The sequence below is a fragment of the Peromyscus californicus genome, unplaced genomic scaffold, assembly GCF_007827085.1.
Source record: "Peromyscus californicus insignis strain IS unplaced genomic scaffold, ASM782708v3 Scaffold_20__1_contigs__length_68692818, whole genome shotgun sequence".
Lineage (NCBI taxonomy): Eukaryota > Metazoa > Chordata > Mammalia > Rodentia > Cricetidae > Peromyscus > Peromyscus californicus.
The window spans coordinates 25501649-25517875 of record NW_026294503.1 but is presented as its reverse complement, the minus strand read 5'-3'; the positions used below and the strand labels follow the sequence as shown (position 1 = coordinate 25517875).

The 16227-nt window shown below is 44.2% G+C and overlaps 2 protein-coding genes across 9 annotated transcripts in view; one reads left to right on the top strand and one right to left on the bottom strand.

The window, feature by feature from the left end:
• The window catches only part of Nsmce2 (NSE2 (MMS21) homolog, SMC5-SMC6 complex SUMO ligase), a 228301-nt gene extending 219296 nt beyond the window's left edge, over positions 1-9005 (bottom strand). For 6 of the 8 annotated variants that reach the window (XR_008220493.1, XR_008220494.1, XM_052747878.1 and 3 more), the window contains exons 1-2: positions 8889-9005; positions 4124-4294 (exon numbers count right to left, since the gene is read on the bottom strand). Coding sequence is in view for 6 of the 8 variants with exons in the window: in XM_052747878.1 (XP_052603838.1) it covers positions 4124-4280 (157 nt within the window). In the remaining 2 variants the exon portion in view is untranslated. The other 2 variants (XM_052747884.1, XM_052747879.1) reach the window with 2 other exon arrangements.
• A 76-nt stretch (positions 9006-9081) lies between these two features.
• The window catches only part of Washc5 (WASH complex subunit 5), a 52375-nt gene continuing 45229 nt past the window's right edge, over positions 9082-16227 (top strand). The window contains exons 1-3 of the mRNA XM_052747876.1: positions 9082-9213; positions 15239-15548; positions 15975-16120. Coding sequence (XP_052603836.1) covers positions 15363-15548; positions 15975-16120 — 332 coding nt within the window. The 5' untranslated portion in view covers positions 9082-9213; positions 15239-15362. The remainder of the gene's footprint in view (positions 9214-15238; positions 15549-15974; positions 16121-16227) is intronic.

Sequence of the window (16227 nt, the reverse complement as noted above, 5' to 3'; positions counted from 1 at the left end):
CAAGTAAAAACATACAGCCAGCACAATGAAAGTTGAAATAATTTCATTTATTATTTTTATCATTATGGTCAAAAAACATACAGTCTGACTATAGTAACTATGGTCTTTTTGTCATAGAGCTCCAGAATCCTAGGGAAACAGGCAATTAATATAACCAAAATTTCTTGAGTTTTAAGTAACATTTTAATTGACAATATATGCTTTATATTTAATTATATTAAGCCAAAATGTTCAATGAATTAAAAAAAAAAAAACTCTCCTAACAAGTTCTTGTGTGGAGGGCCACCCAAGGCTTTGTCTCTGAAAAGACTTTCTCATGCCATCTGCCTCTTGCTCATCAGCATTGAAATTCCGTTTCATAAGAGCTCCACAGACTGGATTAGACACCACAGGTCCACAGATTAAGACCATGCTCACAATGACTTTAAGACGTGGTTTGTTTTTTTTAATCACATGGAGCATTTGTACAAAATTTTCAATGCACAAAAGCCTTGTGGGAAATACTATGGGTGCTTTGACATAAATCACAGCAGTGGCACCTAAGGACACCAGTGTGGAAAGTCACTGTGTCGTTCTCCATCACACAGTATAGCAAATACTTCACCTTCACTTGAGAATGTCCTCAGCCGGGTGGCGGTGGCGCACGCCTTTAATCCCAGCACTCAAGAGGTAGAGTCAGGCGGATCTCTGTGCGTTTGAGGCCAGCCTGGGCTACAGAATGAGATCCAGGACAGGCACCAAAACTACACAGAGAAACCCTGTCTCAAAAACCAAAACAAAAAAAGAATATAGCACAGCTTACTATAGTTACCATATCTCAATCATTAGGAATATACCTTCACACTGTGGGTGAGGTGGTAAATGGGTACACAGCACTTCTACCTCATACCCTGACAGCTGAACAGGGAAGTGCCTTGGCTGTGTTACAGGCTGTGTTTCCACTGTGCCTTTGAATGCAAAGAATAGCTATAACGGGCAGACAAACTAGGATCATGGAAACTTGAGTCTCTACTGAAACTGAAGACTGTGAGTCTAAATTTAAAGGACAACACCTAACAGGTTTTGGTGCTAATGAGACTGTCCAACCAAAGTTCCAAGTTTGAAGCATCTGTGACCACCCTTCTGAAAGCTTGAGATTTCTCTCCTGAGTTCAGTGGTGACAGAAAACTACTTTCATCCTTGTAACAGCTTATCCATTTCCCCCGTCTCCCTACAAGCACTAAGGAGGAAGGATCCACACAGAGCATAGCAGCCTACAGTATGAAAAGAGTCTGGAGTGCAGGGAGATGGAGGCAACAGGAGCTTGCAGGCTTGCAGGACAGGGAGCTGGAGCAAGCAATCAATCAGCCCAGAGATTCCCTTGAGTTGGATGCTGAATCCCGAGACACTGAGGAACAAGTGCTGGGAACTAAGAAGCAAATGATTCCCAGCAGACTAGGAGACACTTGAATTCTATCCATCCAGAGCCAAGTTCAGTTGCTGAACCCTCAAAGCACAGTCAGGGGCTCCAGAAAGGCCTTACTTTGTAACAAGATGTTAGCCCTACTAAAGGCTACTATATTAGTCAGGATTCTCTAGAGGAACAAAATTTATAATTATAGATACAGAGAAGCTATATATAGCGAGAAAAAAAGGGGGTTTTATTAGAATGATTCACAAGCTGTGGTCCAGCTAGTCCAACAGTAGCAATCTACCAACAGAAGGTCCAAGAATCGAGTAGTTTTTCAGTCCATGAGGCTGGATGTCTTAGTTGATCGTTGGTATAAATGGAAATCCCAAAGGAGCAGACTCTGGTGCCAGCGAAGGAATAGATTTGCCAGTGAGAGTAAGAGCAAGCAGGCAAAGAGTGAAAGCTTCCTTCTTCTATGTCCTTTATATGGGCTGTCAGCAGAATGTGGGGCCTAGATGAAAAGTGGATCTTCCCTCGACAAAAGATCTGGATTAAAGGTATATTTTCCCACCTCAAAAGATCCACAGTAAAAGAGGGTCTTCACACTTCAAAGGATTTAATTAAGAAAAGAATCCCTCACAGGTGTACCCAGCCACTTGGGTTTTAGTTAATTCCAGATGTAGTAAAGTTGACAACCAAGAAGAACCATCACAGCTACCCTACACCTACCCTAACAAAGCTTATCAATACTAAAAATAGAGCCACCTAATCCATGAATTATTTGGCTTCCCACCAAAACAAGCTTCAACTCTCTTTAAAAGTGTATGTGTTTGTTTTCTGTTGCTGTGATAAACACCACAATCAGAAGCAACTGAGAGAAAGAAGGGGTTTATTTCAGCTTATAGGTTACAGTCTATCTAGTGAGGGAAGTCAAAGCAGAAGTCTGAAGCAGAATCCATGCTGGAACACAGCTTACTGGCTTGAAGCAGAAACCATGCAGGAACACTGCTTACTGGCTTGCTCTGCTACTTTTCTGCTACAGTCCAGGCTCACCTGCCTAGGGATGGCACCGCCCACAGTGGGCTGGGTCCTCCTACATCAATTAGCAATGAAGAAAATCCCTCACAGACACGGCCACAGGCCAATCTGATCTAGACAATTCTTCAGTTGAGGGGACCTCTTCCAAGGTGACTCTGAGTTTGTTTCAAGTCGACAGCTAAGAAAGCCAACAAAGACAGAAGACAACAAAACATAAACTGGCAACATAATATACATGAGGAAATCAGCCAGAATGACATTGAGAAAAGGAAAGCAATGACAGGCAATGATTTTTAAACAGCTACTAGAAACACGCTTCATAGACTAAGGATGAAGAAGGGGCCAGCAAGATGTTTCAGCCAGTGATGTAAGCCTGATACTATATATTATATATGTGATATTATGTATATATGTATATATATTATGTAATATATATACACAAGTATGTGATGTTACATAATATCACATATATAAATATATAATAAATCTTTAAAAAGAATGAATAGGAAAACATAAAAATAAAACTTAAAAAAATAATGAATAGGAAAACATGAACATGACAAAGAGAGAAACAGAAAAGTGGACCCCAAAGGTTCCATTTAATCCTGCTGTGCTGCTGAAACAGCATAGTAATCAGAAACTACAAATTCACTGGAGAGAATCGACAGCAGACTACAGAAAATAAAACAAATGAACTTAAAAACACAGCACAGAAACTATGCAAATTAAAGTCAGCGGGGAAAAAAAAAAAACAAAAAACGAAGTCCTCCATAATTTATGGGCTAATATCAAGCAATCTCATCAACGTGGAATTGGAATCATAAAAGGAAAGGGGACTGGAGAGAGGGAAACACATGAAGAAATAGGAACAGAAATTCTTCCAACTTGATATAAACTTTAAGTCCTTAGATCCTTAAAACTCAATCAGGATAAGCAAAGGAAAAAAATATGTCAAAACACATCACAAATTGTTCAAAAATAGTACCATTTTAAGAAAAAAGGAAAAAAAGATACAATGCCACTCCCCTGGCTCTCAATATGTCAAAAAGTAATAGTAACTCTAGCCCCAAAAAGCAAAGAATGCCGGGCAGTGGTGGCGCACGCCTTTAATCCCAGCACTCAGGAGGCAGAGGCAGGTGGATCTCTGTGAGTTCAGGGCCAGTCTACAGAGTGAGTTCCAGGACAGGATCCAAAGCTACAGAGAGAAACCCTGTCTCGAAAAACCAAAACAAAAGCCAAAAAGAAAAAAAAAAGGCAAAGAACATTGTTCTAAATCTTCTACTTGAAAAGTAGGAATGGACCAAAGCAGAATTCTTACTTTGGTTGAGGCCTTCCTTTGCTGGTATCCCAGCATCTGTTGAGTCTATGTGCAGCATAATCATGAACAACGTACAGTTAAACTAATGGAAAACGATGTTGTCACGGCACATTTACATACTTTCTGGTTCACATATATCACATGCTTTAGATCGCATGCTCTCAGCCAAAAGCCTTACTATCGTTCTTAATCAATTTCTAGGGCATTTCTGAGTGGACGACAACTGCACTACATGGCTACGACATGTTACAGAATAAGATGAGAAAATGTGTCCAGACGCCCATCTCAAGAACACTCAAAGTGCATCCCAGAGGAAGCAACCACACTGTTACCTCAAAGCAGGTACACGCACACAAAGAGTTTCAAGTATTACTCACTCTGAGTCTCCACAAGGTCCAAGGCAACACTAGAAACTGTGTCCATTCCAGAGCTGATGCACGCCTGGAAGTTTTTTAAGGAGGAGAGAGCGGACTCCACACCACTGAAGGATATGTAACGAGTGGAACCTGAACTGGAACTGGAACGCCCTGGCATCTTGAGCTTGTTACCTAAAATTTCAAACACAACAGTAAGAGTTCTAAGTCAGAACAATAACTGTACAGGAAAAGAGCACAGCTGTAACACTCAATGGCAGCTATATGCAATATCCACGTGCTACACTGTTCCCTGCATGCAGGACCCAGAGGACACCAGGCACTGTGCCATCACCTGGCCATCAAACACACACACTCCACAGAATACGGGGGAGGGAACTATCTTCAGTTTATAAGAAGAATATCCTTTTTCTCGATGCTTCAAAGAACCTAGAAAACCCAGTTCTTACAAGCCTAACACACATAGAGGATAGAGACTATCCATGACATCTTTTCCTTTAAAAAAAATAATAATAAAGCTTAATAAGATGAGAATTTTTTTAAAAAAATCTATAGTTTTGAACTTACTTAATATATCTGCACTTTGAACTCTTAAAAAAAATGTTTCGAATAGTTCCTTAAATTCTGATAGATTTACACCTGTAATTTGCCGTGGGATGTCTTTCTGTATGCTGTGAATATGTGTGGCTTCCACTGGATAATAAATAAAGCTGTTTTGGTCTATGGCAAGAAAGCTTACAGCCAGGCAGGAAATCCAAACAGAGATACAAAGAGAAGGGCGGAATTGACAGAGATGCCAGCTGCCACCCAACGAGCAACAAGATGCCAGCAGACGGGTAATGCCACGGCTACGTGGCAACATACAGACTAATAGGAATGAGTTAATTTAAGATGAAAGAGCTAGCTAGCAAGAAGCTGAAGCCATAGGCCACAGAGTTTGTAATTAATAAAAGCCTCTGAGTGAATATTTTATAAGCGGCTGTGGGACTGCAGGTGGGAGAGATTCGTCTGGACTGCTGGGCAAGGCAGACTGGAGAAACATCTGGCTACAGTAATTATCTCAGATTCAGTAAAAGCAGAATTTCTACATAGACTTCTTATCTTACAGTGGTTTCTCTATTATAATGGTAGTTATTACCCTCATATTAAATACTCCCTTATCTATACCTTTAAACACCAACTCTTTAGGCTTGGACCCCTTGCCTATATAAGCATCTTTACTTAATTCAGGAACCTCCTGAAATTTAAGCCATTGAAAGCAACTAGAAAAGTGCAGCGTTCACACTGGCTTTAAATGACAAGCAGTCTGTTGCTAAAGCTTTGCAGCACCATAAAAGAAAATGTTTTCTAGGAATCAGAGAGATACAATGTGAACTCAGGCTCGTGGGACCAGAGACTGACTGGGAAGTCCTTCAGCTCCTCTTTGGAAAGGAAGCCACACTGGTGGTGTGATCTAGCATCTGGTCCAAAATTTGCATGGCAACTCACTCTCTTGTTCTTCCTTTCAAGAGCAGGGGGCCGTGTGGTACCTCTGGCACTTCCTCCTCTCAAGGTATCAGCTTTATTTCATACCCCAGCTGCTACTGCAGCTTTCCCACTACTGCTTTCAACTAGGGCTGTTCATTTAGTCCACAAATAGGAATTCAGGTCTTACCCTGTAAATTCTTAGGCTCATTAAAACACACACACACACACACACACACACAGGCTAGAAAAGGGGGAGAGCTCGGAGGGCTAAAGTGCTGACTTTTATCTTTGGGGTATCACTTTAACATGAGCATTCACAATACCACTAGTTGCTGATTCAAAAAACTCAGATAACAAACATTTAGTAAGTATTGTCCTAAAGACCAGGCAACTTCTCTGAGCATGGGAATATAATGGTTTTCAAGGTAAATACTCCAAGAGTTTTATTTTCAGGTACTGCTTAGTATATTCCAATTCAGTGAAAAACTGGCATATGCCAGGCAGTATTCTAAGCACCAGAAATACTCAGCCTCTGCTCTCCTGGACCTCTCTAGTTCGCAGGACCAGACATGCAAATACACCATTGAGACAACATAGATTACTTGTAAAATGAAGGGACAGAGGCGATGCCTGACTTGGCTCTCACAATGAGGAAAAGGCCTATCAGAATACACAGCACCAACAGTGGTGAAGAGCATGGAACTCTCTAGGCAGCTACTTGAATCTTTCTTGTACAGAAAATGGGTCCTCTTCCTGCCTTTGGTCTTCTGACAGGGTCTCATTATGTAGCCCAGCTGGCCTCAAACTCCTAGCAATCCTCCTGCCACTCAAATGCTGAGCCTATAGGCATGACCCACCCACAGACCTGACTTAGAAATACTCCATGATACCTGATGCTATGAACTGCTGACATTTCCTCACCACCCATTTGCACAAAAGACCAGGGTTAAAGATCTTGATTGCTACTTCACTGAGAAAACAGGAACCACCGAGGAGGTCCTTCCCTCCCCACCTACCAGCCTCAGTTTCTGCATCCTGCTTTCTCCTCATGGTGAATGAACTAGCCGTGCCCACTCAGACCACTTCCTCTTTACATTAGGTCTTCTCTTGTCCCTCTCTCAGCAATCCTCCTTGCTTTCCTCCATCACTCACTTTCTCCTCTCCCACACCATTCTCCACAGCAAACCAGAGACATCGTCTCTTTAATCTTAAAGAAAAACATCCTCCCACCTTCCCCTCTGATTACTTCCCCTGCTTCTGTGTTCCTCCTGGCAGCGAAACTCTCCTGTAGGCATCCATGCCTTCATTTGTCTCACAATCCTCGTCCTGTCACTGCCTGTGTGTGGGCCAGGCTCCCCACCCCTCCCGCTTCACTGGGCCTGCTCAAGGCCACTGCTGCAGTCCTTATCCCTTCTTTCTTGGGGGACATTTCCTTTTGCACTCCTTCAGACTCTCATTGCTTCCTATCTCTTTCCCATGAGCTGTCTAGAGTTCCAATTCACAACTTCAATCCTCCCCACACCCCCAGCATGTACACAGTCTTCACTTCTCCACCTCCCCCAAGCTCATCTATCTGCTACGGTCTGAATGTCTGGGTCCTCATCCCCAGTGTATACGTTGAAACCCTAATGTCCAAAGTGCTGGTATTGGATGATAAGACCTTTGGGGAGGTGACTAGATCCACCCTCCAGAATGAAATTAGTCCCCTTAAAAAGGATGCTCCAGAGAGCTCTCTTGTCTTTCTACCACACAAGTACATGCCATTTACAAACCAGAAAACATGTCTTCACCAGACACTAAATCTGATGGTAAGTTGGCCTTGGAATTCTCAGCCTCTACAACTGAAAGACAGTAGTTTCTGATGCTTTTAAACTACTAAGATATTTTATTTGGATTACAGACATCTGAACATTCTAATACTACTCCTCAGGTCTTGGTTTAAGTTAGGGCTTAGGAGGGTCTCCCTAGGGAACATTTAACATCATGGGGAGACATTTTTAGTTGTGGGGGACACAGACTAGTATCCATGGAGGAGAGGCCAAGTATACTGATAAAATTCTAGCATGTACAGTAGTCTCTCACTACAAAGAATCATCTGAAAACAAAATGTCATCATCACATTGGTTAAGAAACAGTGATTTAGGGGCTGGAGAGATGGCTCAGAGGTTAAGAGCACTGGCTGCTCTTCCAGAGGTCCTGACTTCAATTCCCAGCACCCACATGGTGGCTCAAAAACCATCTATAATGAGATCTGGTGTCCTGTTCTGACCTGCAGAGATACAGGCAAGCAGAACACTTTATACATAATAAATAAATACATCTTTAAAATAAAAAGAAACACTGATTTAAATCCACCTCTTCTTGGAACCTCTTTCCAATAACACTGATCTCTTTGTTCCCAGACCTATAGCCTCCAAGACAATCTACCACAAAGTTATGCATTTCCTGGGGTCTCTCCAAGCTATGAGGCTCAGCACACCATTTTGCTTCCCTTCTATTCCTGGAAGAGTTGCTGCCAGTTATTAATGTAAAGAGGGAAATCTACATGTTTCTGTACAGCGTTCTAGTAGGCACAGAGCAAACAAACACGAAGTGAGGCCCCTCACCGCCTTTAAACCCAAGGTGGCAACTTCAACAGAGTTGTGTCTCCCTTTTCAGCAGGCCAGCATGTATACACCCTTCAAGCCTCCCCTCGCCCATGGCTCCTTCCCTTCTACACGCCATCATAGTTCCTAAAACACATCTATTTCTACTCTAAAACTTAAGACAGCTGCTTGCTTACATCTGCCATCCCCTCATGCTGGGACCTCCTTAAACTGGAACACGCCTTAGATGTAAAACGCCTCACGCAAACGAAGTGATCAAGAAGGCTTCGTTGAGTCACCAAAGTAATCATAACAACTACTGCCATTTCCAGGTCCCCACCAGTATGCCCATGCCCATGCCCACCAAGGTGACCCCCGCTTCATTCACATCAAGGCTACTACTTACCGCCACCTGCAGAAGCGAAATGGCACCTGTGGCCTGGAGTACGTCTGAACTACCTCTTCGCGCCTCTGCTTTTAAAGCCAGTTCAGACCAGATTCTTTTTTTTTTTTTAAATCACACAGTGGTGGTCTTCTCCACACGCCGTCAGGGATGAAGGATGAGAGGCTGCAAGTGGGGATAAGCTGCCTCCGTCTCGCTGCTGCGGGTGAAGAGGGCCGGGCCCACAGCCATAGCCCAAGTCCCCGGAGCGCAGAGGGAAGGCGACAACGCCCGCCAACCCTCCTCCCCCATCACGGCTCCTCTCCGGTCTTACCTGGCTGCCCCACCTAGCTCAGCTGTAGCTACCCGGACGGACGTCGCACGCCCAGACCCCAAGTCCTCTCCTCAGCCCGCTTCTCCAGCGGCTGAAACGCCCCGCGCGCGCCCCTGCGTCATCAGTCGGCGCCCGCGGGTGATCACATGATGCCTGGCCCTGGCCGCCGCCCCTCGGTCACGTGACGAACTGGGGCCGCCAGGGTAGAAGCCAGGGTCCAGCCAGCTGGAGCTCTACAGCCCAAGACGCTAGGGGATCCCTGGGGCCCCCCCGAGAGAGGGACCCGGGTGCCCAGTCCGCGCGGCCGGCGTCGGACGGCTGACAGGTGAGTCGCAGGCGCGCTCGCGGTTTCCAGGCCCTTCCCCTCCCCGTGGGCCGCGGGCGGGTGCTGTCCCCGGAGCCGCCAGGGCGGGCAAACCTAGGTCCTGCAGGGTTGGGGCTGCATCCCTGCTCTTCGCCTACGCCTTAGTGGAAATGGCTCCTGCACGCATCTTTGAAGCATTAGGGGTGATGCTCAGGTGCTTGGCCCGTTAGCTGAGTGTGCAAGTTGCTCGGAGCGGTGCCCTGGTGATGTGGTTGATCTCTTTCATTGACTCTCGAGAAAACCGAGTAGTTTTTCTCGAGAAGTAGAAGTGAAGGCTTCTATGAAGCGAGAGGGTTCAATGAAAGTTCTGTCACGCACTTTGAATTTGGGCAAGTCGCTTCTCACGCGCCCTAATGTCCCTCGCTCACCTAAGACATAGTGCTAATGTCCTTTGTATGGGGGTGGGTTTCACTGGGTCCTGATTCTGCTGTGATAGGAAAATAGTTGGTCTCCTGATTTCTATATAGATGACGGGTATTGAAGGAGTTTTATTGCCTCCATCCACAACCAGGGATACTCTCCGTAAGGTCTCATGAATCAGGCTGGAGTGATCCAGCTCATTCCAGAACTTTTCTTGGAGAGCATCCATTATGAATTTGAGGTCGTTGCTTTCTTCTTTATGGAACTGAGATTTTGTGAAAAGATAAAAATAGATCCATCTTTTGTCCTCTGGATCGGGCCAACGATGCCATTCTTAAAAGCAAGTTCCAGCCGGGCGGTGGTGGCGCACGCCTTTAATCCCAGCACTCGGGAGGCAGAGCCAGGCGGATCTCTGTGAGTTCGAGCCCAGCCTGGACTACCAAGTGAGTTCCAGGAAAGGCGCAAAGCTACACAGAGAAACCCTGTCTCGAAAAACCAAAAAAAAAAAAAAAAAAAGCAAGTTCCTTTAACAAGGGACTCTTCCCAATACAGAAAAATCAAGGGCCCATGCCAAGATCCTGAAAATAAAGCTGCCGTACTTTGAAACTCATAAAATAATATTAGTAAGGGAATTAAGATCTGTGGCTCCATTCGATGCCATTAACAATACAGTTAAATACTTTGAAACTCATAAAATAATATTAGTAAGGGAATTAAGATCTGTGGCTCCATTCCATGCCATTAACAATACAGTTAACCTATAGCGAGAGTACTGGTGTTCACACGTTTCCTTCATCCTTTATGTGAAGGCAGTCTCCAAAAGAATGATTTCACGTAATTTCTTCTACAGTGTTTGTGTGACCTCATTCAAGAGAGGCTCAACTAAGATACAACATCTCATAACGCTCATTGCTTATGTCTTAAATGGTTACATGATTAAGCATGTATAATGATCGTCATCTGATTCTGTTACTCTGGGCCAGTTTCTCCAGACTACTCTGACCTGTTTAGAAAATATGCTAGCCAAATAAGTTACATGGAAAATATAACTAGCCCTGGTTATATCTAGTGTGTCTTAATTCATCTAGATGTGATAATGTAACTGAGTGATTTATTCTTTCATTTGATGCTATCTTGACATTAGTCTTCATAATTATAAGACATTTTTTAAAAAAAAGAAGAACTCAGTGTTCTTTATGTGGTGGGACAGACTACAAGCAATGATATTTCACTAAAGAGGAATTAATTGTAATCAGTATTTTCTTTTACATTAAATTCCATAAAAACACTTGTTTTAATGTGGGTGTAGATAAGGCAATCACCTTAGTTAATAAAGGCCCATGACATTTGTTGAACCATTGATAAATATGCTTGATTATTTTATGTCCTTTTAGAGTTATCAGTATGTTTTGATTGTATGTTTGTTTAGATATGGTCTCACTGTGAACATCTAGCTAGCCCAGAACTCACTATGTAGACCAGGCTGGCCTCAAACTCGTAGGGATCTGCCTGCCTCTGCCTTTGGAGTGCCTTTAAGCAGTGTGCCACCATACCTGGCCTTAAAGTCTGATAGCCCTAAGGGCCAAGAGATTGACCCACAAGGTCTTGATTAAACATCATCATCTCGAGCAGGATCTTCCCTGGATGTGCACACTCAGGTGCTGGGTCCGTCTCCCTGTCCCCTGGGAGAGATGAGGAAGAGGGCGGGTATCATGCTTTGCTTTAAGCTGTGTCCTCCAGGGTCCAACTGTCTGCACTGTCGTAGTTTATACAGTTAGGCAGCTGTTACAGCTGCTAATCAGAGCTTGGCTCTTGCTTTGTGAGGGTGGAATTTTATCCTGTTTAACTTTGAGTGAGTTTGGTCTTTACTGGGCCTCATTAGCTCATCGTTTTGCCCATTGTGGATTATTTTCTCCCTTTTCCTCTCTTGTTTCCCATGCTAGACCCTTATCAGTGCAGGAAAATGGGACTGTCTGAGGCTCAGCCTGTTACTCAGTAGTGTATGTGGTTTAGGAAGCAGGCATGACTGAGAATACTAAAAAGACGTGTTAAGAATGTGTATCATAATGTGTTTTAGAGGGCTCCCTGATAAAAGAGCTCCAGGCAGCTGTGACTTCTCAGCATCCTTTGCTTGAAGACCTGATCTGGTCCACCTCTGTGTCTACCCCTTGGTCACTGTGCTCCAGAGCCCCATCTACCCTGCTGTTCCTTAAGTGCTGTCTTAGTTACTTTTCTATTGCTGTGAAGAGAAACCATGACCAAGGCACCTTACAGAAGAATGAGTTCACTGGGGCTTTACGCTTCAGAGGGTGAGTCCATAACCATGTGGCCGGGAGCATAACGGCAGGCAGGCAGGCATGGTGTGGCGCTGAAGCAGTAGCTGAGAGCTTACGTCTTGATCCGCAGGCACAAGGAAGAGGAAGAGAGAGCTAATTGGGAATAGTGTGGGCTTTTTAAACCTCACATTTTAAACTGCCCACCCCAGTAGCACACCTCCTCCAAAAAGGCCACGTTTCCCAATCCTTCCCAAACAGTTCCACCACCTGGGGACCAAGCATTCAAATCTATGAGTTTACAGGGGCCATTCTTCTTCAAACCGCAAGTACACCTGACCTATGTCTGCCCTGGGACCTCCGTACTTACTTATAAGCTGTGTATAGAATGCCTTTCTCCAGGATCTGATCATTATCTATTGATGTGGAACTAACTTCTCCACAGCCTAGTAGCTTAAGACACGCACTCACATGTATATACATGTATATGTATACATAAACATGTAATCTCAAGTGTCTATTGTCAAGAAGTGGAGATATGGCTTACATAAGTGCTTGTGGCTCAGGGGCCCTTAGATGGTTACAGTCAAGGTGTGAGCAGGGCCTATCAACTTATCCGAAGGCATAACTGCAAATAAGGAGACTTCGCTTTCAAGCTCACGCATGGAACTGATGGCAGGGCTCAGGGCTTTGTCTCCAGGGCCTTTACACAGGACTCTCACACACACAGTGACCTCTTGCTTCCCCAGAACTAGCAAGCTAGAGAGAGAACCCAAACCAGAACTCAGTCTTTTTGTAATCTAGCCTCAGAAATGATAGCTGTGACTGCTGTCATATCTGTTCTGGGAGAGATTGCAAAAGTCATCCCAAACTCAAGGGAAGGAATCTATCTAGGGCGTGAGTAATGGGGGCAGAGGTCATTGGGAAGCATGTAGAAGCTGGTAACCTTTCCCACATATCCTTACGACTTGTTCCCTCTCCTCCTTTTGCTCTTGCTCAGATATCATCTTATCGGAAGATGATTATACTCTATATAATTCAGCGTGCATTCCATCTTTTAATCAGGATTTCTCTACACTACTTATCCAGCCTGTATGTATTAGTTAGTTTGTATCTCCTGATCTCGGTGGTATATAGACATCATGATAACTGGAGCTCAGGGTTATTCTCTACTGTATCTTCATCCTAAAACAGTGCTTGGCATATAGCAAACACTGGGCAAGTGTTTACTGAATGAATGCACCCAATTAACCGTGGGTAAGTCATAAAAGCAATTCGCTGAGCAAGCATTATAGAAGTAGGCAGTTCCATAATTGAATCAGCAGATCAGTAATAACAACAAGAATTTCGGTTCTTTCTATCCTTTCATACCACAATCTCTTAGGGTCTTGCCATTGCCCCTACCCCAGCCCTGCCTAAACTAGTTAGCTCGTAGGCTTAAGGAAGCTGTTGCAGCTCCCAGAATCAAATATTTCTTGAACCAAAAGGTTTTAATTGTTATATTCTAAAATAAGTCTTTCTTATAGCTTCTGGGTGACTTCCTCAGACTCTAAAGTCCTAGAACATCTACCTGCTAAGTGTCACCTAACATCGGAACACTGTCCCAACAGTACTCAGTGAAGGGCCCCGACTGACGGTGAACGGGTGTTTCCCCTATTTATCTTGACCACACTCTCAAGCACTTCATCTCTTGTACAGCTTCTTCTGTCCAGGACTTTCTGCATAGCTTACTGCAGGCTGCTTATAGGGACAGAGCCATTTCTTACAGTCTTCATACTGATTCACTTTCCATGCAAAGATTAACTTTGTTAACGTCCTGTATATATACTGCAGTTTTCCTCATGACCTCATGATGTTTTCCTCCACTCTTTAATGTTTCCAGCTTCACATCAGAGTCATCTTGAGGACTTCTTATAAAAAAGATGCTTAGAGCCGGGCGGTGGTGGCGCATGCCTTTAATCCCAGCACTCGGGAGGCAGAGCCAGGCGGATCTCTGTGAGTTCGAGCCCAGCCTGGGCTACCAAGTGAGTTCCAGGAAAGGCGCAAAGCTACACAGAGAAACCCTGTCTCGAAAAACAAAAAAAAAAAAAAAAGATGCTTAGGACTGCCTCCACCCTATGTAGCAGAAGCTGGAAGGTTCTAGGTAACCAGGTTACTCAGCCAGGCTCAGCTTGTGAGTCACTGCACTGGACGGTGGGTTGCTTAAACATCTTCATCTCTAACATGGCAAAGAGGTACTCAGAACAGAGTGGTTGGATAAGAAGTGCTAGAATTAAAGGTGTGTGCCATCACTGCCTGGCCTCTATGTTTACTCTAGTGGCTTGTTCTGTCCTCTGATTTTCAGGCAAAGTTTATTAGGGTACACAATATCACCACAAATCATCCTTAGTGTCCTGGAATAAAAGAGAAATGAGTAGCTCCTTCTGCTTACAGCACTGGATACTTGCATGCTAAATTATGTATTTTTAGACCAGTTTGGTTTAGTATTGATAAATCATCTTCCCAAGTTTATTGAAACTGGTCTCTAAGTTTTTATTTTATAATTTATTTATGCATGTGTGTGCACATATATGCATATTGGGGTGGCATTGCCAATGGAAGCCGGAAGAGCGCATTGGATCCCCTGGAGCTGGAGTTACAGTGGTTGTGAGCCTCCATGTAGGTACTGGGAACTCTGTGAGAATAGCAAGCACTGTGGAGTCCCTCTGCAGCCCCTGAAATTTAAAAGGATTCTTGGAGATGTTTATACATGTAGGCCCATTGGATAAATGCCTCCAAATGATATACAGGGATGTGTCTCTGACTTGTAGCGTTTGCAGTTACTTGTGGAAATATCAAATAGTAGGGTGTGTTTGTCCAGTTAGGTTACACTAGGTTACACATGCCCAATAGCCCTGACTCTGGCTCAAAAATGAGCTATACCCTCTATCTATCTTTTTTCGTGAGACATGAGCAAAGGGCTGAGAAAGAAGCCAGTCGTGTGGTTCTAGCAAAGAAAGGTCCTTGTGGTGGCTAATCTTTATTTTCAAATTCACTGGCTTTGGAATCACCCAGGAGACACATCTGTGGGTCTGTCTTTAGGGGTAGTTTCAGAGGCGTTCACTGGGAAGAGAAGACTTTCCCTGAGTATGGGGGATGTCATTCCACAGGCTGGAGTCCCAAACTAAATGAAAGGGAAAAAAGAAGTCAGCGACCTGAGCACCAACATTCCTCTCTCCCTGAATATTGGGGAATGAATGTCTTTTCCTCATACCAGAGCTCATTGACATAGTTTTCCTGAGTTGTACATGTATTTCAAAAGCACGCACACGCATTTCTTTAAAAAATTGTTAACTTCTCTTTTTTCAACACAGGTTCTTGAATGGAGCAGCCATTTGGTCTACAGTCCTGGCATCCCTTCGTGATCCACACACCCCAGCTCTGAGGCCAATTGATCATTCCCACCATCCCGGTGTGGAATAGCAGGTCACCCTCGCGATGTTGGACTTCCTGGCTGAGAATAACCTCTGTGGCCAGGCGATCCTGAGGATCGTCTCCTGCGGCAATGCCATCATTGCCGAGGTGCTGCGGCTGTCCGAGTTTACCCCTGCTGTGTTCCGGCTGAAAGACCGGGCTGACCAGCACAGATACGGAGACATCATATTTGACTTCAGCTATTTTAAGGTGCTTTTCCCGTGGCCTTGGTATTCCTGACCTTTTTACAAAAGCAGCCATTCTCTGGGAGCCACGAGGCTTGAAGTGGTTAAGTAATTACGGAGTGTTGAAAGGACAGCTTTTCAACCAAAGTTAACATCAACTCCTAATTTGCAAATAAGGGAAGGAAGGGTACTGTGTGGAAAGTCCTACCACAGTACAGACCAATTAAAACAACCTCTCACATAATTTCTTTCTCCTGAAATACATTTAAAAGCGTGCTAATCTTGGTTGAGGTTCACCCGGAGGCGTTTTGATTCTAGGCTTGGGTGAGCGTCTTCCCTTCTGTTGCTGTTTTGAATTTGGTGTATAAGAACCTTCCAGCACAGTTGTTAGGCCTCCTTGGACTGTTTCCAACAGCTAGGCCTTTACTGACAAGTGTGTCTTCCTTCTTAGGGTCCAGAGTTCTGGGAAAGCAAACTGGAAGCCAAACCTGAGCTACAGGATTTAGACGAAGAGTTTCGGGAAAACAACATAGAAATCGTGACCAGATTTTATTTAGCCTTTCAAAGTGTCCATAAATACATCGTAGACTTAAACAGGTATTGATGAATTTCGTAACAGCTTACTCTGGTAGAAGAGCAGGGAAGAAGGGAGCCAGCAGAACATGCATGCCTTTCTCAGAGTTAACTCATCCATGCCATGCATC